This window comes from Choloepus didactylus, chromosome 6 (assembly GCF_015220235.1).
Source record: "Choloepus didactylus isolate mChoDid1 chromosome 6, mChoDid1.pri, whole genome shotgun sequence".
Classification (NCBI taxonomy): Eukaryota; Metazoa; Chordata; class Mammalia; order Pilosa; family Megalonychidae; genus Choloepus; species Choloepus didactylus.
The window spans coordinates 66,821,974-66,841,797 of record NC_051312.1 but is presented as its reverse complement, the minus strand read 5'-3'; the positions used below and the strand labels follow the sequence as shown (position 1 = coordinate 66,841,797).

General features: G+C 36.7%; 1 protein-coding gene across 3 annotated transcripts in view; it reads right to left on the bottom strand.

Annotated features, from left to right (window-relative positions):
- Nucleotides 1-13,672, bottom strand: part of COPB1 (COPI coat complex subunit beta 1) — a 67,253-nt gene extending 53,581 nt beyond the window's left edge. Inside the window, exons 1-6 of one of the 3 annotated variants that reach the window (XM_037839394.1) lie at nucleotides 13,548-13,672; nucleotides 12,687-12,834; nucleotides 9,239-9,468; nucleotides 8,624-8,793; nucleotides 7,019-7,133; nucleotides 5,557-5,649 (exon numbers count right to left, since the gene is read on the bottom strand). In XM_037839394.1, the coding sequence (XP_037695322.1) occupies nucleotides 5,557-5,649; nucleotides 7,019-7,133; nucleotides 8,624-8,793; nucleotides 9,239-9,468; nucleotides 12,687-12,777 (699 nt within the window). In that variant the 5' untranslated portion in view covers nucleotides 12,778-12,834; nucleotides 13,548-13,672. Of the gene's footprint in view, nucleotides 1-5,556; nucleotides 5,650-7,018; nucleotides 7,134-8,623; nucleotides 8,794-9,238; nucleotides 9,469-12,686; nucleotides 12,835-13,316; nucleotides 13,496-13,547 lie in introns of those variants that run through there. The other 2 variants (XM_037839396.1, XM_037839395.1) reach the window with 2 other exon arrangements.
- Between the last annotated feature and the right edge of the window lie 6,152 nt (nucleotides 13,673-19,824).

Below are 19,824 nucleotides of genomic sequence, written 5' to 3'. Positions count from 1 at the left end.
TTTCCTTCAATTCCTACCTTTTGAAGTGTTTTTATCAAAAAGGGATGTTGGATTTTGTCAAATGCTTTTTCAGCATCTATTGAGATGATCAATTGATTTTTCCCTTTTGACTTGTTAATGTGTTGTAATACATTGATTGTTTTTCTTATGTTGAACCATCCTTGCATGCCTGGAATGAACCCCACTTGGTCATGGTGTATGATTTTTTTAATGTGTCTTTGGATTCGATTTGCAAGTATTTTGTTGAGGATTTTTGCATCTATATTCATTAGGGAGATTGGCCGGTAGTTTTCCTTTTTTGTAGCATCTTTGCCTGGATTTGGTATTAGATTGATGTTAGCTTCATAAAATGAGTTAGGTAGTGTTCCATTTTTTTCAATGTTTTGAAAGAGTTTGAGTAAGATTGGTGTCAGTTCTTTCTGGAAAGTTTGGTAGAATTCCCCTGTGAAGACATCTGGCCCTGGGCATTTATTTGTGGGAAGATTTTTGATGACTGATTGGATCTCTTTGCTTGTGATGGGTTGGTTGAGGTCTTCTATTTCTTCTCTGGTCAGTCTAGGTTGTTCATATGTTTCCAGGAAATTGTCCATTTCTTCTACATTATCCAGTTTGTTGCCATACAGTTGTTCATAATATCCTCTTATAATTTTTTTAATTTCTTCAGGATCTGCAGTTATGTCACCTTTTTCATTCATTATTTTGCTTATATGGGTCTTCTCTCTTTTTGATTTTGTCAGTCTAGCTAGGGGCTTGTCAATCTTCTTGATCTTCTCAAAGAACCAACTTTTGGTGATATTTATCCTTTCTATTGTTTTTTTGTTCTCTATGTCATTTATTTCTGCTTTAATCCTTGTTATTTCTTTTCTTGTACTTGGTTTAGGATTGGTTTGCTGTTCATTTTCTAGCTTCTTCAGTTGATCCATTAGTTCTTTGATTTTGGCTCTTTCTTCCTTTTTAATATATGCGTTTAGTGCTATAAATTTCCCCCTTAGCACTGCTTTTGCTGCATCCCATAGGTTTTGGTATGTTGTGTTCTCATTTTCATTCGTCTCTATATATTTAGCAATTTCTCTTGCTATTTCTTCTTTAACCCACTGATTGTTTAGGAGTGTGTTGTTTAACCTCCAGGTATTTGTGAATTTTCTAAGTCTCTGATGGTTATTGACTTCTAATTGTATTCAATTGTGGTCAGAGAATGTGCTTTGAATAATTTCAATCTTTTTAAATTTATTGAGGCTTGTTTTATGTCCCAGCATATGATCTATTCTGGAGAAAGTTCCGTGAGCACTAGAAAAGTATGTGTATCCTGGTGATTTGGGATGTAATGTCCTGTAGGTGTCTGTTAAATCTAATTCATTTATCAGATTGTTTAGGTTTTCAATTTCCTTATTGGTCTTCTGTCTGGTTGATCTATCTATAGGAGAGAGTGATGTGTTGAAGTCTCCCACTATTATTGTGGAAACATCAATTGCTTCCTTTAGTTTTGCCAATGTTTCTCTCATGTATTTTGTGGCACCTTGATTGGGTGCATAGACATTTACGATTGTTATTTCTTCTTGCTGAATTGCCCCTTTTATTAGTATGTAGTGGCCTTCTTTGTCTCTCAAAACATCCCTGCCTTTGAAGTCTATTTTATCTGAGATTAATATTGCTACACCTGCTTTCTTTTGGCTGTAGCTTGCATGAAATACTTTTTTCCATCCTTTCACTTTCAGTTTCTTTGTGTCCCTGTGTCTAAGATGAGTCTCTTGTATGCAACATATTGATGGTTCATTTTTTTTGATCCATTCTGCGAATCTATATCTTTTAATTGGGGAGTTTAATCCATTTACATTCAACGTTAAAACCGTGAAGGCATTTCTTGAATCGGCCATCTTATCCTTTGGATTATGTTTGCCATATTTTTCCCTCTCTCTATTAATATCCTTTATTGTACCCATACCGAATCTCTTTAGTACTGAACCTTTCTCCAGGTCTCTCTGTCCTGTCTTTGTTTCTCTGTCTGTAGGGCTCCCTTTAGTATCTCCAGTAGGGCAGGTCTCTTGTTAGCAAATTCTCTCAGCATTTCTTTGTCTGTGAAAAATTTAAGCTCTCCCTCAAATTTGAAGGAGAGCTTTGCTGGATAAAGTATTCTTGGCTGGAAATTCCTCTCACTCAGAATTTTAAATATATCGTGCCACTGCCTTCTTGCCTCCATGGTGGCTGCTGAGTAGTCACTACTTAGTCTTATGCTGTTTCCTTTGTATGTGGTGAATTGCTTTTCTCTTGCTGCTTTCAGAACTTGCTCCTTCTCTTCTATGTTTGACAGTGTGATCAGTATATGTCTCGGAGTGGGTTTTTTTGGATTTATTCTATTTGGAGTTCGCTGAGCATTTATGATTTGTGTATTTATGTTGTTTAGAAGATTTGGGAAGTTTTCCCCAACAATTTCTTTGAATACTCTTCCTAGACCTTTACCCTTTTCTTCCCCTTCTGGGACACCAATGAGTCTTATATTCGGACGTTTCATATTATCTATCATATCCCTGAGGTCCATTTTGAGTTTTTCAATTTTTTTCCCCATTCTTTCTTTTATGCTTTCATTTTCCATTCTGTCATCTTCCAGGTCACTGATTCGTTGTTCAACTTCCTCTAGTCTTGTACTATGAGTGTCCAGAATCTTTTTAATTTGGTCAACAGTTTCTTTAATTTCCATAAGATCATCCATTTTTTTATTTAGTCTTGCAATGTCTTCTTTATGCTCTTCTAGGGTCTTCTTGATTTCCTTCATATCCCGTACTATGGTCTCATTGTTCATGTTTAGTTCTTTGAGTAGCTGCTCTAGGTGCTGTGTCTCTTCTGGTCTTTTGATTTGGGTGCTTGGGCTTGGGTTATCCATATCGTCTGGTTTTTTCATATGCTTTATAATTTTCTGTTGTTTTTGGCCTCGTGGCATTTGCTGAACTTGATAGGGTTCTTTTAGGGTTTGTAGACCAGTTGAAGTCCTTATCTCTAATTTATCAGATCTACAGCTTCGTGGAGTACACTTTCTCTAACTAACCAGCAGGTGGCGTCCACGAGCCACCTGTTCTCCACAAGCCAGATCTCCCCTGCTTAGCCTTTTTGGTGAGTAGGGGAGTGAGTCTTGTGGGGCCCAATTGGTGTACCAAGCTTGCATGTGTAGTTGGTGTTGCCTGCTCTGTATGTGGGGCGTGTTTCTGGGCAGTCGGGGAGGGGGGGTGGCCCTAACAATCAAATCTCCCTGATGATCCTAGAGTTTTAAAGCTACTGCAATAGTCTAATCCTTCATTTCAGTCCTGCCACAGTTTGTCTCTGCCACTGACCCACAAGTCTTTGGTATTGGCGTATGGCTCCTGAGACTTGCAAGTGGGCCCCTCTTCCAGGCTGTGCACCCCGGGTCCTCTGTTGAGGGATGACTGTGCTATGTCACAGGTGAGTGCCGTCCCCCCAGGGCAGTTCTGGGCTGCTGGGCTGTGTTGGGAGGCTCCCAGTCTGCTCAAATGATGGCTGAATCGGGCTCTGTTAATTCACACTGCTCCCCCTTCCCAGCTCTGGGACATTCAGCTGAGGTTGCAGGGAAGGCTAATGTCCACGCCCAGTTTTGTGGTGTGTGCCTGTTATTTGAAGCACTTCCGTCACACTGGGTTGTCTGGGGCAGCTCTGGGCTATGGGGCTGGCGATGGGCAGGAGTGTTTCCTGTCCACCAGGATGGTGGCTGTGAGCGGACACCCCCCTTTTCTTGGGAAGTTGTGATGTTTAGTGAATTTTCTCAGCCACTGGATTATTGCCTTTTGTCTCAGAGCTCTCTTAGTTCTGCTCTTGACTTGACGTGCCCAAATTTCAATTCTTTGAAGCTTTCTGTATTGAGCTTCTTAGAGTAATTGTTTTAGAAAAAGCAAAAAGGATTTAAAAAAAAAAAAAAAAAACGGCCCTCCTCAGAGATCTAATGGGTTATTGAAATGCTAATAGACAAAGCAACCAGGGCCATTAAGGAAAGGTGCACAGGGCAGAGAGATCAGCTTTGCTTCGGGATTTGCATATGCGCCTCAAGGCTTGATCTCCGCCCTTCCCCTTTCTGTGTTCACCAGAACTCCAAAAATCCTCTGCTTTTATTTTGGAGTTTTTCGTGTTGTTTTTTTTCTATGCCTGTCTCCTCTCTGCTGGGCTGGCTGCTCTCAGAGTCTCTGGTGTCTGGTCTCAGTCTATCTGTGGTTGGAGTTTGAATCAGTAGAATGAGTTTCCGATAAGAGCAGCCACTGCAATTCTCCCTTCTCCTTCCCGGAGCTGACAGCCCCTCCTCCCCCGGGACTGAGCCTGGCAGGGAGGGGCGCGGGTCCCCTGGCCACAAAAACTTACAGATTTCGCTGATCTCAGCAGTTCCACGTTTTCATGAGTGTTGTATGAAGTATGCCCAAAGACAGATTGCTCTGTGGTGTCCAGTCCACGCAGTTCCTGGCTTTTTACCTACTTTCCTGGAGGAGTAACTAAAACATACAGCTCACCAGTCTGCCATCTTGCCCCGCCTCTCCGGTTTGTATTATTTTTGCAACTGTACTGTAAGTTTGAAATTATTTCAAAATAAAAAGTAAAAAAAGAATTCTCCACTACTTGAGCATGACCAAAAGTTATTTACTTTTATTATAACCTGGATTCTACTAGACAATGAAGTCATTACATGGCAGAGCACTTTGACTTTTAAGAACCTCAGTGGCATCCCTAAACCACAGACATGAAATAAAAAGAACTATCTCTTCTGTCCTGGTTTCAACTCAAATGCCAACTCTAACTGATTAGGACCCTGTGTTGAGAGCGGCCCCTTTCCTGCAAAAGCAGAATATTGTGATCTGTTTACAGTGCCTGCCTTGGGTGTTTTCTCCCCAAATACTTTCCTATTTAATAAAGCCATTTCTGATCTTTTTCAGCCTCCAATGGTATCAATAGCAAAATCGGACACTATCGCATTTTTTTTTCAGAACATTAAGAAGCAGTCAGTTCTTTCAAAGGACATATACTAAAATGTTGTCAATTAAGTACTTGATTTTAAAATTCAAACTTCTTAGCTGGCTGCAGATTTCCTATTAGTTAATGGCTTACAAAATCGTATTAACATATTTAAATTTTGTCTATTCTGTTTTACAAACAGCAAAAAAATATTTGAGGCTTTTTTTGTTTGTTTTTAGATTTCCAAAGTAGTTTGGAGTACACTGAAGATCTTGAATTTTATTATAAAACTTAATTCCTAATCTAATCAGTGACTGGGTGGTAGACAATGATTGTTTTACAGCTGTACTGGGTCAAGCCATGGATTTTTATAGACTTTCTCATAGCGGTTTAGGAAGGATAGAAGCAAGTATTTGGAAAGCACAATAAACCAAAAGAAATGTAAAACAACAAAATCCTTTAATGGACCATGCTATAGAATATTTCCATTACTAAAACTTATTATCCTAGCAATTAACTAGCCTTACAGAAAGAGATATCTGACTACTGAACTTTGTCTTAATGTAAACTTTTAAATTATTTTACCTAGATTAAATCATAAAGTATCATTCTTACCTTATAAATTAGTTCAACAATAACCAACTGAAGAATGTCTCCAAATGTTTGAACTTGATCAATACAAGTACTTAGGTAATCCAAAGCTCTATCCTAAAAAAAAAAATTAGGATATATTTAAATTACTCCACCCTCATTCAATAAAAGGACTTAAAATACAGCTTTAAAAATACACAATTAATTATAAAACAAATAAGGAAATCAAGAAAAAGAATAAATAATTGAAGTAAAAAAAGAAACCAAGAATGAGGTTAACACATAAAATGTAAGAAACAAAGTAAACAAATTTTCTTTTTGTTTATGGGTGACAGATCTGGATCTGAACGTTCTAGGAGCTAAATCAGAACCACACAGTTTTGTCCTCTTATAGAATTGATTTTACTGAACTATGCTTTGTGTTGTGCTGTTGATCTATAAGGCACAGAATAAGAAATAGCCCAATAAAATTTGTTGATTTTTTACTGTTACATGATTCAGGGTATTCAAATAATCAAAACAAACCAGCTGCTTAGGAGTACAGTTATTCCTATTACTAAGACCTAAAAGAAAAATCTAATATGAGTTTTCATAAACCAGACTCTGTGATATGGAGAACTATGGCCTTGACATCTCTACAGTAAAAAAATCAACAAATTTTATTGGACTATTTCTTATTATGTGTCTTATTGTAGATCAACAGCTTAATATAAAGCATAGTTCAGTAAAATCAATTCTACAAGAGGACAAAACAGCGTGGTTCAAGTAAACAGCTTTCTTATAATCTTTTAACAAAGATAAGACGACAGTATCTAGATTTCAAAAGAATGGAGAGACTACGTATTTTTCATCTTCCTATCTATTATTTCCCATATTTTAATAATAAATATTACATAGTAAAAATTCCAAGATCAAACGCTATACCAAAGTGTGTAGAATTGCTACTAACCAAAAGAAGATCCATGCACTTTACCAGCAGAGCTGGATGTGAAGTTGATATCCATTTATGAAATCTGAAGAGCATAAAAAGGATACACATCTACAATGAGGGCTACCAGACCCCACTTTCACAGACTTGGCTAAGGATTGACTCTTATGCAAAGCTACTATTTTTATCTATTAAACAATTTTATATCTATACCAACATAAGGAAAAACAGGCAATCAAAGTACCAAAGTAGGATGACACAGAATATGGTCATCATAATTTCAATCCTGAAAAAAATGTGAAGTGGCTGTTATTAAAGCCTCTTTGATGTTTACTTTAAAAAAAAAAAAAAAATACATACATAAGCGATATTTCAGAAAAGGGTTAAGAAAAAGTTGTATTTTTACACATATTAAGTTCAAAATCTATAAAAAGTATCAAAATAGAATACACAAATCACATGTTCAATAACAAAATTACTGACTAAACTGCTAAAAACATGTCTAGGTCTATGTAATCATTTTAATTCACATAAAAATAACTTTTAAAAGTACTTCACCTGATCTGCATGAATTAGCATCATAAATGCATTCCTTTTGCAACTTGCATCCTTCTCATTCACCAGAAAATCATGTATCAGTTCAGGAGCATCAGGTATAAGATGTTCAAAATTTCTTCAAATAAAACAGGTGATATACATATTTAATAAAAATCTACTTTGCTACTTAGTAAATTTCTGGACTATACCAAAATTGAACCTCAACAAACTTTAATACTATAAATTATTTTGCCTTTTGAAACTTTAAATTAATTAGAGTTGTAGGTAGCAATCACAAGTTTACACTTTCATCTATTAAATTAGATATTTTCAAGTTCAATACAGAACTACCTGATTTATTTAACATGTCATCAACTGAAAATCTCTAATAATTGTCTTTCATACACTTTCAAATATAATGACAACCTCAAGGTACTGAAAGACCCTTCATTGAGAATTATCAGAAAAAATATATAATCCCTTTACTTATTAGTTGTACGCTGCATTTATTTATTTACTTACAACTTTTTATTTTGGAAATTTAAAAATATTTGTAGTACACAGAATAACAAACACCAAATTAATAAAAAAACATCACCTAGCTTCAACAATTAGTAACGCATAGCCAACTTCGTTTCATCTATACCCTATCTACTCTCCCTCTTCCCATATTATTTTGAAGCAAATACCAGACAGTTTATCATTTCATCAATAAATATATCAGTATGCTTCTCTAAAATTAGGGACTCTTTCTTTTTAAACTAATCACAGAACCGTTATCACTATAGTTTAAATTCTGAAATTTGTGCAGTCTACATGGTAACTTTCAAAGAACTCAATTACAGTATTCATCAGAAGAATATTTCCTCTGACAGGTAATGAAATCTAATAAAACTGTGAGATAACCATGAAATTATGTATCAATCAACTAATATATTGAAGTACAAAGATGCTAATAAAAATTACATCCTTCTTTTAAATGGATTGACACCAGTCATTGTAAAAACCAGACATTCCAGCCTCACCTGTTTTGTTTTGTTTTTTTTTTTAGTTAAAGAGAAGTGGCAGGTTTACAGAATATAATGCATAATATACACAATTCCCATATACTAACTGCTTCTTTGAATTGTTTTTAAAGTCCAAAATCTTCAGCTTTCAAAGAATTGGAACCAGTTGAGAATTGTAGCCCTTCCTACTGAAAAGTTCCCCTCAAGGCCTCTACAGGTAAAAAGAAAAGACCCACATTCCACAAAATAGAATTCTAAAACAAGGACAAAAACTCAATGTCTACAGGGGGTAAGTAAGTCAATAAATGAATTGAGTTGGAGTGTGGCAATTGAGAATGATAGGGACTGTTGTCAAATGAAATGTGTACAACCTGTTTAAAGGGAGCTACCATCACTGAATTCCAAGATAGCTATCATGCAGAAACTAGGACCCGATGTTGCTAGATGTTTTGACTTTCCAATGCTAACAAATTAATGAAAATGAAGAAGAAATATTGCACAGGCCAAGCAAAATATATCTGCAAGCTACACACAGCCTGTAAGCAATGGCTTTGGAAGCCAGTCTAAAAGACTAAACAGTCCTCAAAAAGCTAAGCCAAAGGAGTAAATCTTTCTTTACCTATAGATAGTATAGATGGCCAAAACAGCATTTCTTCTAACATAGCTGTGTCGATGTTCCAAACAAGCACGGATAGCTGGCATTAAAGGTTCTAGCAATTCTGCTTCTTTCAATTTGCAAAGAAAACGAAGAGTAGATCCGCGAATAAACTCATTAGGATGCTGAAGATCCTAAAATAAAAATTCAAATATGAAATACTGAGTGTCAGCTTTTTATAAAAGAGAAAACCCACAACTTTTAAGTGCAAAAATTTCCCATTAAAAAATCAGAAATTAAGTTTGAGGGAAGAGACATCTATTAGTTTCCATCAGATTCTTGATTAAAGAAATTTTTACCTGTCTTATCCATGTCTTATATATATTCTACATGCAACATGGTTTTTTTATTTAGTAGCATACACATATAAAATGCATATAAAGTGTCTAAAAAATGTAATAAAACTTTTTGTAATAACTTTACTTTTATATACAGAAATTTTAAAATAATTTCAAAATATCTAAACTTACATTTTATCCAAGATTAAATTTTAAAAATTAAAAAAGCCCATTCCACCAATTTTACAATTACTTAAAATCAAACCAATATTCAGAAATAATAATACATTGGTTGGTTTACCTTCCTATATGCATCACATACAAGGATCATTTCATGTAAAAGTCTCCCATCTGGAGTTGTTTTAGGAACAATTTCCCAAAATACCAAAAGTAATTTTTTGATAGTATGATCCTGAAGAGGTAGCACAAAACGAATGATGGTCATCAGAAGTCCAGGAAGTTTTTCACCATTGAGGATCATAATGATCACTTTCTTCAGAGCTTCAGTCTTTGACTTCACATCTCCTTTTTCTGATTCCAAAAAAAGAAAAAAGAAAAAAAAAGTGCAATCATTTTGAAAATAAATTCCTCAGATAATTTAAAAAGCAGTTAATAAAATAAAACATTTTCTCACTGTTAGCTGGAGGCAATGGTAATTACGGTACTAACCCAAGTGGCATAGGCTCTCCTCTTGGTTCTGCCATGAACAAGCTGTATATCTTTGCACAAGTCATTTATCTCTGAGCCTCAGATTCTTTACATATAATACAAAGGCACTAGATTATATCTCTGGTCCTAACCAATGGGCCGCAGAATTAATATAGAGTCCATGAAGACCAAATAATGTATGTCTCAAACACTCACGTGGCTATTTTTCAAAATATATATATAGATGCTATTATGATAAGTGCTTCTAAAATCAAAGCAGTTTTTGTCAGTGTATTTTTTCAAAGTTACAGCCACTATCGTGGGGAGGGAGGGAGAAATCATTGACATTTTTTCAACATAGGAAGAGGATCCTAATACTCAGACCGGTTGGGAACTAATGAATCAGATTAATTCTAAATCCCATCATATTTCTACAGACTATAAAACTTGAGAATCTTTAAGAAATTATGTGAAAAATTGGAAGAAAATTAAATTGTTCTAGATTAGTAACCATTGCTTAGAATTAAATAGGAAACATTAAGATGCTAATATACTGCTATTCAGCTTAAAAATAAGCAATATAAAGTGTTTTATGCAAAACAACCCACAATTTCGTATCATTAACATTGCTGCACAATGAAGAATTTATGGTATTAAAAATCTTTTGGATCCAAAATTCAAAGGCAGAAATACAAGAAACAAACACATTGCTACTACAATTGTTTAAATTACAAAAATAGTACCTATGGAGGGGAAGACAAAAAGGAATGACAACAGTCTTTGATAATCTTAGAGCTACTGTGAGTTAAAAAACAGAACTAGAACTAATAGATAGAAGTTACTATGAAAGTAGATTTGGGCCCAAATATGACAAAGAAATTTCCAACAATCAGAGCTAATTGGCTATTAAATACTCCGCTGCCTTAAGATGTAAAGAATTCCCTGTTGCCAAAGGTAGAGACTGAATGATCACTTGGTAGGGTTACAGGAAGGATTTAAGCTTCAGGAGAACTGTAATAGGTAAAATCAGAAGTTCTTTCTAGCCCCCAAAGGCTATATACCTATTACTTGGTTGGATGATATTTTCATGTGTTGCAGATACTCAAATTAAGAACACAGTGAAGGTTACTGCCAAATGTATCCCCTACTAATATTTTTGTTTAAAACAGACTAATTTCTTCTCATGCTTCAATCTCCTGCGACGTCTGAGAAAATTAGTGTGTGCCATATCAAAACAAGAAATTAATATTAAAGGATGAAGCAAATATCCATCTGAGCAAATTTTCAGTTTGTAAGTCTGTGAGGATGACAAAAACAAAGCATCCAGAGAACTAACAGTACCTGACAGCAGTAACTAAGAAAAATAAGAAAAATTAGGCAAAGTTCCAAGTAGTTACAGTTGTATTCAATGAGCTTAAACAGGTTTTTCCTTTTTGTCCCAGAACTCCCTTTCTGAATAATTTTTAAAAAGATAATTTTCTAATCTGTTTGATGACTTAAAGTACACCAAGTCCAAAAAGCATAAAAGTTTTAAAAAACTAAAAAGATTTAGAAGTTTTAAAAGTAAATTTAATGGTGAACTTGCCAAAAAAATCTATGCTATTTATATTTTAAACCGTCACCTCATTTTCCATTTTATCCCAACAAATCAAATTGAGGTGAGGGAAGGATGCTTCTTTCCATATCTTCAAAATTTCCACAACTTTTTCTCTCTATGAACACTATCAAAAATGGAAAATTTCAAGTACTAATTAAATTCATCAAAATATTCTAAGTACTTCCTACTCCAGGGAATGTACAGTCATCAGACCTCATACCCACTCTCTGAAGGGAAAGAAAAGTGAATAGTTGAAGAAACTCAAGATTTCACCAAATAAAAAATTTATCTGGTTACTCAAACCTGGAAAGTAGCTCTAAACTTTTTTCTCATCTCAATTATTCTAAGGTAACAGCAAAAAAAACCACAAAATTTGAGACTACTTGTTTATTTATTGGTGTGGGGAGGGTAGTTAAGGCAGCTGGAATTAAAGAAAAAGTATTATTCCAATTAAGGACAGATTTTCTTCTCTAACTTCCCAGCTATAACCATAAGCATTTTTGGAGTCTAATATAAACTTTTAAATTATAAGAAAAAAACAGTAATGAGAATTTATTCACTAGTTTGTATTCCATTCTACTATCTTACATGAATGTTGAAAAAAAAAAAGAATATATATGTGGCTTTTGTATAAAATGGTATCAGTTTAAATATAAAAGAGAATTTCTTCCCTCTTCTCTAATAATAGAAATCTATTATTCCAATATTGCTGATTAAGAGGTGGGAACAGGCAAGTAAAATGTTAAGTCTCTTTCCAAACTGCAAACTACCTTCTGAAAGATACTTTCAGGCTTTGAAATATAAATTTCACTCTACTGTGTTTTAAACATTAGTTACAGGTTAAGTTACATTTATGGTAGTAGTTCAAATAACAAGGATCATTGCTTTGGAAAGTACAAAGTGCATTACTTTTTAAGAAATTTTTCTCAATAAAGTCACACAAAAAGAAGACACATTTAAATACTTTTAAAATTCGAGTTAAATATATCTTGTTTTCTTCTGTGCAAAAATGCTTTTAAAATATGGAAAACACATTTTTATTCCTGTGTTGACTTCATTCGTTCAACAGGTGGAAACTCAAAGAACAAAGTCCTTTTGATTTTATAATCTAAGTAATATGAAGTTAACTTCACAAAGAAAAGGAGACATTCAAATACACATTCTCAATCTGCTACCTACAGAGAACTGTCAGTTCATTTAATATAATATATTTAACTGCACAAACCATTATGTTATATAGAGGGACACCTAACAAATAAACTTACATTTCTTTAGCTTACTAAGCAAACTGAAATGTTCTTTTTCCAAAAACCCATTATTTCAAGTCTAAAGGTAACAAGTTTTCATTTTTAATAAGACACAAGGTCTACTGGAGAGAACCTAGAAAGAAATATTTAGATAAAAATTAAGCATTTCCAATTGAACTTAAAATCCAAATGAGTTTTCATTTTCATATTCTACTTTTTTGTTACCATTTTATTTTCAAAATTTTATTAAAGTTTACCTAGATCGTTTTTTAAGCTAATTTCAGACGGTGGTTCTGAATCCATTGGCACATTAATTAACGTATAGCACACGTTCTCAGCAGCCGTCATGGTTTCAGATTATAATCAACGCGATACAAGATGTAAGGTTGACAGACGCCAGGAAATCTAGAGAAATAAATACAGGATTATCATTACATGTTAAACACACAAACCAGTAACTCTTGTGACCTTTACTGTCTAAAATTCATTCAGTTTGGCTTAATGTTTTAAAATATTAGAAGAGTAGAGTCAATCTTTATTGTGTTTCCATGAAAATAAATCATAATAGAATACAAAATACATTAGGCCCAAGTTGAAGTATATTAACCCCCATCCGCCGCACACCGCCCTGGGTTTGAAAACGCTGTACTTCACAATTAAACTCCACAAAATAGTGACAGTCTTCGGCCCCACCCCACCAGATCTTTAACATAACATACAATCCTAACTGCTCAAATTAAGAGACCCTGTGCAAGAACTCTTTGCCAAAACCTTTAAGTGCTGTACCGCGTTCATCTGTCGGTCACAACTCTGCGTCCTTCATTCCCTCAGTCGGTGAACTGCATGCCCCCCACCTCCTCTCCCGTTACCTCCTGTAATGCAAGTACCGGCCTGAAAGGGCGAATCCCGGGATCCTGGGAGGGAGAAGACCCCTGGCCAGTATGCAGGCCGGGATGGGGCATCTGGCCCAAGGCTCCTCAGACCGCTGTTCCCTTTCGCCAGGCCCCGACGCGAGCGGCCTAGTCACTCCCCTTCCGCGTCCCTCCGCAAGAAAGCCAGTTCCACGGACTCTATTCTGCCCGCCACGCCTCTGGGATTGGGGACTCGAGGCCCGCTACCTGGCTCCGACGGGCAGTGGCTGGGGCAACGGCGGGACCGTCTCTTCCTGCTCCAACCCTCGGCAGCAGCGGGCCCCGAGAGTCCTGGGCTGACGTGGAAGGGGTGGGGAAAACCACGAAGGCCACAGCCACCTAGCATCTACGGCAAGTCAGAGAGGACATGCCTTTTCGGTTCTGCAGCGGCGCGTCGCAAGAATACCGTTTCTTCTTTCGTCCATTGTTAGCTTTAGCTGCAGAGGAAAGTAAAAGCACATATTAAGGTTTCCCTGCAAGCCAAGTGCTGAAGTAAGCGCTGTAGTCACTTTACACGCTACTTAGAAATTGTTCTTTTTTCCGGGAACTAAAACAGCTAAGGGGAGGAAGCGCTGGGAGAGAGGGGAGACACATCTCATGGCTGTGGGGTCCAGAGGAGGCACTGCGCTGGGAGCTGAAATCCAGGATTGTTTTCTAGCTCACCCACTAATTAACCGAGAAAGTAACTGAGTACTATTTGGGAAAGTAATTTCAGTCCTTGTAATAAGGGACACTGACTTATCTGGAAGATCTGTCTCAGTTCTTAACATCTTCAGTAGTCTGGATCTGGCCCTTTTTGCAGTTGGGCTGGAGAAGCTTGAACATCAGAGTCAAAGTCACACCGGTATGATTTCTGCTCTTTTTAAAGTAATGGTCCACAATTTGTGATTCTTTCTGAGCATCCAACAAATTAAAATTATTTTATGCTTAAAGAGAATTGACAATGTTTCAAAAGTATTTTACCTGTCTCCAGAAACCTAATCGTCACAGCTACAATCAGCTGTACAATCTCTTCTGCCCATATGTGGTCCCCTATCCCCACAAGAAAAGGTTTTCTTGAAAACTTGAGCAAAATGTTGTAGATACAAAGAGGCCTGACGGAACCTGCCCTGATTAAGTTTATCTCACCTAGAAGGACACAAATAGTGCCTCACCTATTTAGAATCCAGCTATTTTGAGTTCTCCTTTTTGGAACTATCAAGCAAAAAAAATAAATGTGCACCCAAATATATCATAAAATTCATGTGTTCACAACACTTGAGTAATAAAGACGTCCCTCTCATCCTGCATATTCATTTTTAAAGCTTTTTATCTTGAGATAATTGTAGATTTACATGCAGTTGTAAGAAATACTAGAGATCCCATATACACTTCACCCAGTTTCTCCCAATAGTAATATCTTGCATAACATAATTATAGTACAAAATCAAATCCAGAAAATTCATGATACAATATCCATCCTTATTCATTTCACCATTTTGCATGCACTTGTGTATTCAGTTCTGTGCAATTTTATCACATTTAGATTCATGTGATCAAGACCACAGTCAATATGCAGAACAGTTCATCATAAAGATCCGTGGTGCTATGCTTTCATAGCCACAGCCACCAGGGAGGCTATTTCCACGCCACGCCTTAATCCCTGACAAACATTCATCTGTTCTATAATTTTGTTATTTCGAGGATGTTATACAAAAGGAATCATACAATATAACTTTCTGAGACTGGCTTTTCCCACTTTAGCGTAATTCCCCTTGCGATCCATCCAAGATGTATCAACAGTTTGTTCCTTTTCTGTGTATTCATTTTTAACTTGGAATTCTTACAGATGCAGTTATCTGGTTTCCAAGCCATTGACTTAGAAAGAAGTGTTAATCTGTTAGCAGGAAATGAAACCAAAAAAAAAAAGTACAAACTATTCTTAGCAATAAGAAAACTCAGCAGTTTAGGACTACATGTAATGTAGGACCACCACACCCATTTCAATTGTCTCAGAGGCTCACTGTTTTACAGAAGAAAATTTGAGATATAACATGATGACCCTGAATCATTAAGGAAACTATTAAATATTAAAAAGCAAGAAAATGTATTTTATAAAACCTCATTCAAGGTTTGTACCTAAAATTGTTATTAACAGTGCATATATTTTTGTGCATTCTTAAGTACAGAACTTGGAAAGTATCAGGACCTTATACAGCCTAATTCTTCTGCCTGACCTCTTGTAACATGCTTCTTGTTTTGAGACTTGTACTCTAGCATGTAATTATACCATTTGGAATGCTTTTCTAATTATAAATTATTTGAGAGCAAAGACTTGTCATATATCAAGAATCATAAAACTCTAGATGTTTAGGAAATTGAGGCCTAGAGAAAACTGACTTGCACAAAAATCACACAATGGTCAAACACCGAAAAGGTTAAGACCAGAACCTGTCACCTACTTTAGAGCCTTTTATTTATAAACATGCCAGTTCTTCATAGCTGCACATACAGATGCTTGATAAACTCCAGGTCAATTTAGTATTTTCTTCATATCAAGGTGGTAGATTTTATGTATCCTACAATTATTAATAGAAGGGATATTATTAGGAATTTTATTGTTTATAATTACTTAACAGATTAAATGGAATAACTGAGTACAGCAGGCTAGACAAAACATTTAAAAAGGGCATCATAGTAAATTCTGTACATAATGTGAGACTCAATCTTATTGGGGTGAGAAGAATTTTAAGTTCTGAAGACAATATATAAGACTAAAATCACATATTGAAAAAAAAGATTAAAATTGCCCCAAAAGTATAATGCAGATGACTGTTTTTGTGTGTTCTTTTTTTTTTCCCAGCTAAGCACCACCCATAGTTTGGCTTGTATTTAAGGAACAGATACAAAAAACAACAAAAAAGACACACACACATAAAATTTTTATCTTTTTTTTATTTATTCTTTTTTATTTTGAAATAAATTCAAAGTTATAGGAACAGTTGCAAAAACAATACCAGTCCCATACAAAGAATTCCATCATACCCTGACCCCCTCTCCCGATAACTCAATCCACCAACCTTAACATGCTGTCACATCGCTATTTCTTTCTCTCCCTCCCTCCCTATCTATCATCCATCATCTATTGCTCTGTCTTCTGAACATATGAGAGCTAGCTGCACACATCCTTTAACATACACTATAATTCACATATACACTTCCCATGAACAAGAACATTCTTTTATGCAATACCATTAAGCGCAGCTACAAAGTGCAAGAGATTCAACAATGATACAAAGCTTACATTCTATATTTCCTTTACCTTATGTCTCAACTGTGTCCCTTTGAGCCACCTGTCCTCTATCCTCCAATCCCATCCAAGTTCATCCTTGGCATTCAATTGTCATCTATTTAGACTGTCTTTTTTTTTTTTTTTTTTTTTCAGTTGCGGAAACATATATACAGCCTAAATCTTCCCATTCCACCCCCTCCCTGGCCTTCCATTAGTGGGATTAATCACCTTTAGAATGTTGTAATGCTCTTTCCCACCATCCATTACTAGAAATTTCCCTTCACCTCAAACAGCAACTCCACCCTCATTTCTTAACTCCCCATTGCCCTTTCCCCCATTTCTCTTAACCCAAACTCTACATTTCATCTCTATGGTTATATTCTCTGATAATTTCTTTGTGTTTGCTGTGGGGGTTAAAATTAACCTCTTAAATCCATATCAATCTTGTTTTTCTTTGATACCACCTTCACTTCAATAGGGCACATAAACTGTGTTCCTATACTCCTCCATTCCCCCAGCTTTATATAGTTGTCTAAAATTACATATTTTACATTAAGTTCAAAACCAATGATTTGTCGTTAGAGTTTGTGTAATTTATATCATGTAGGAAGTAAATAGTGGAGTTACAGTTCAAAAATTGTTGACTTCTATTTGTAATCCATTGTGGTTGGAGAATGTGCTTTAAGAATATTCAAAATTTTTTTTTTTTTTTTTTAATTTCTTGAGGCTTGTTTTATGTCCCAGCTTATGGTCCCTTCTGGAGAAAGATCCGTGATCACTAGAGTAAAATGAGTGTCCTTGTGCTTTAGGATGTAAGGTACTATATATGTCTGTTAAAATTCTCTATATCTCTTTCTCCTTTCTGCTGTTTCTCTGTTGGTAGGGCTCCCTTTAGAATCTGAAGTAGGGCAGGTCTTTTATTGGCAAAGTCACTCAGCATTTGTTTGTCTGTGAAAAATTTAAGCTCTCCCTCAAATTTGAAGGAGAGTTTTGCTGGATAAAGTATTCTTGGTTGGAAATTTTTCTCTCTCAGAATTTTAAATATGTCATGCCACTGCCTTCTAGCCTCCATGGTGGCCACTGAGTAGTCACAACTTAATCTTATGTTGTTTCCTTTGTATGTGGTGAATTGCTTTTCTCTTGCTACTTTAAGAACTTGCTCCTTCTCTTCAGTATTTGAGAGTCTTATCAGAATATGTCTCAGAGTGGGTTTATTTGGATTTATTCTATTTGGAGTTCGCTGGGCATTTATGCTTTGTGTATTTATATTGTATAGAAGGTTTGGGAAGTTTTCCCCAACAATTTCTTTGAATCCTCTTTCTAGACCTTTACCCTTCTCTTCCCCTTCTGGGACACCAATGAGTCTTAAGTTTGGACGTTTTATTTTATCTATCGTTTCCCTGAGTTCCATTTCGATTTTTTCAATTTTTTCCTCCATTCTTTCTTTTGTTCTTTCATTTTCTGTTCTGTGGACTTCTAGGACACTGAGACATTGTTCAGCTTCCTCTAGTCTTGTATTGTGAATATCTAGAGTCTTTTTAATTTGGCCAACAGTTTCTTTTATTTCCATAAAATCTTATATTTTTTTATTTACTCTTGCAATGTCTTCTTTATGCTCTTTTAGGGTCTTCTTTATGTCACTTATATCCTGGGCCATGGTCTTCTTGATGTCCTTTAAATCCTTTGCCATGTTTTCGTTCCTCGATTGTATTTCTTTGATTAATTCTGCGAGGAACCTTGTTTCTTCTGATAACTTGATTTGTGTGTTTGGAGTTGGATTCTCCATATCATCTGGTTTTATCATATGCATTGAGATTTTCTGTTGTTTTTGGCCTCTTGGCATTTGCTCTGCTCGACAGGGTTCTTTCAATTTGTAAAGAAAAAAAACCTATCTAATTTTTCAGAAACACAGTTTGGTGATGTACACTTTCTCTAATTAACCAGCAGATGGTGTCTGTGAGTCACCTATACCTCTCAAGTCAGTTCTCCACCTTGTTCCCGTGGTGTGTGGGGAAATGATTCTTGTGGGTTCCAGCCGGAGAACTCAGCCCAGGTGTGTTGCTGGAGCCGTCCACCCTGAATGCAGGGCGCTTGTACGGGTGGCCAGGGTGGCCTCAATATTCAAATCTCCCAGGTTCCCAGAGATTCAAGGCCGCCACAAGAGTCCAAGCCTTCATTTAATTTCAGCCCCAGCCCCTCTCTCTTGCTGTCCCACAAACCACCGGACTTGGCGTAGCGTCCCTGGGTTCTCCGAGCGGGTCGCCCCACCCAGCCGCGATCCTCCAGGACCTCTGCCAAGGGAATGCCATGCTACATCACTAGTGCACGCCATCCCTCAAGGGAAGCCCTGGGCCGCCAGGCCGTGCCGGCTCACTTTCAACCTGATGCAAAAATGGCCAAACGGGGCATCTCCACATGCCCCTTCTCGCACAGTTCCTCCTTCCCAGCTCCGGGACAAATGGCGGGGCTCTGGGCTGTGGGCATGGCCCCAGGCAGGAGTTTATCCAGCCCTCCCGGGAGCGAGCTGCTTGCTGCGGGGTTTCTTTCAGCTTCTGGCTCTCCCCGCCATTCCCCCAGCCCCAGGGATATCTGCAGCAGGCTATCTTCCAGGCCAGACACCGAGAGGCCAGCCCAGCCCCCTCTTGCTGTTTTACTGCATGGTTCCCACAATCGCAGCTGCTGCCGCTCCTGGGTTTTTCCCTTTTTTTTAATTAAAAGAGTCCGTCGGTCTCGATGCCAAACCCTGGCTTCCCCAGATCGCCGCGCGTCTGCGGGACTTCCAGCCAGCTTACTCACCTGTTTCAGAATGCAGACTCCCAGTTTCACCAAGTATACAGCCCCTAGGAACTAGCAGATCTTGTCCAGCTGGCGCATCGCTGTAACCGGTATTCTGGGTCACTCTCTGGTCCTTATCTAATGTTTATCACGGAGGTGTTCCTTTCCCCTGTCTCACCTAGCCGCCATCTTAGTTTCTCTAATTTTTATCTTTAAACAACAGAATCATTCTGCAAAGATAGAATCATACAAGGAAAGGCCCAGAGGAAGTGATACCTGCATGAGGAAAGAATGTATTATTGAATTTCCCATTTTGCTGTCTCTTCAGGACATAAATTCATAAACTCACTGAACACGATGGCAGGTGGGTGAGTTCTTCTCATTATTTATTATTTTTGCATGTGTGTGAGAGTCACGTGTACTTGATGCATTCCATTG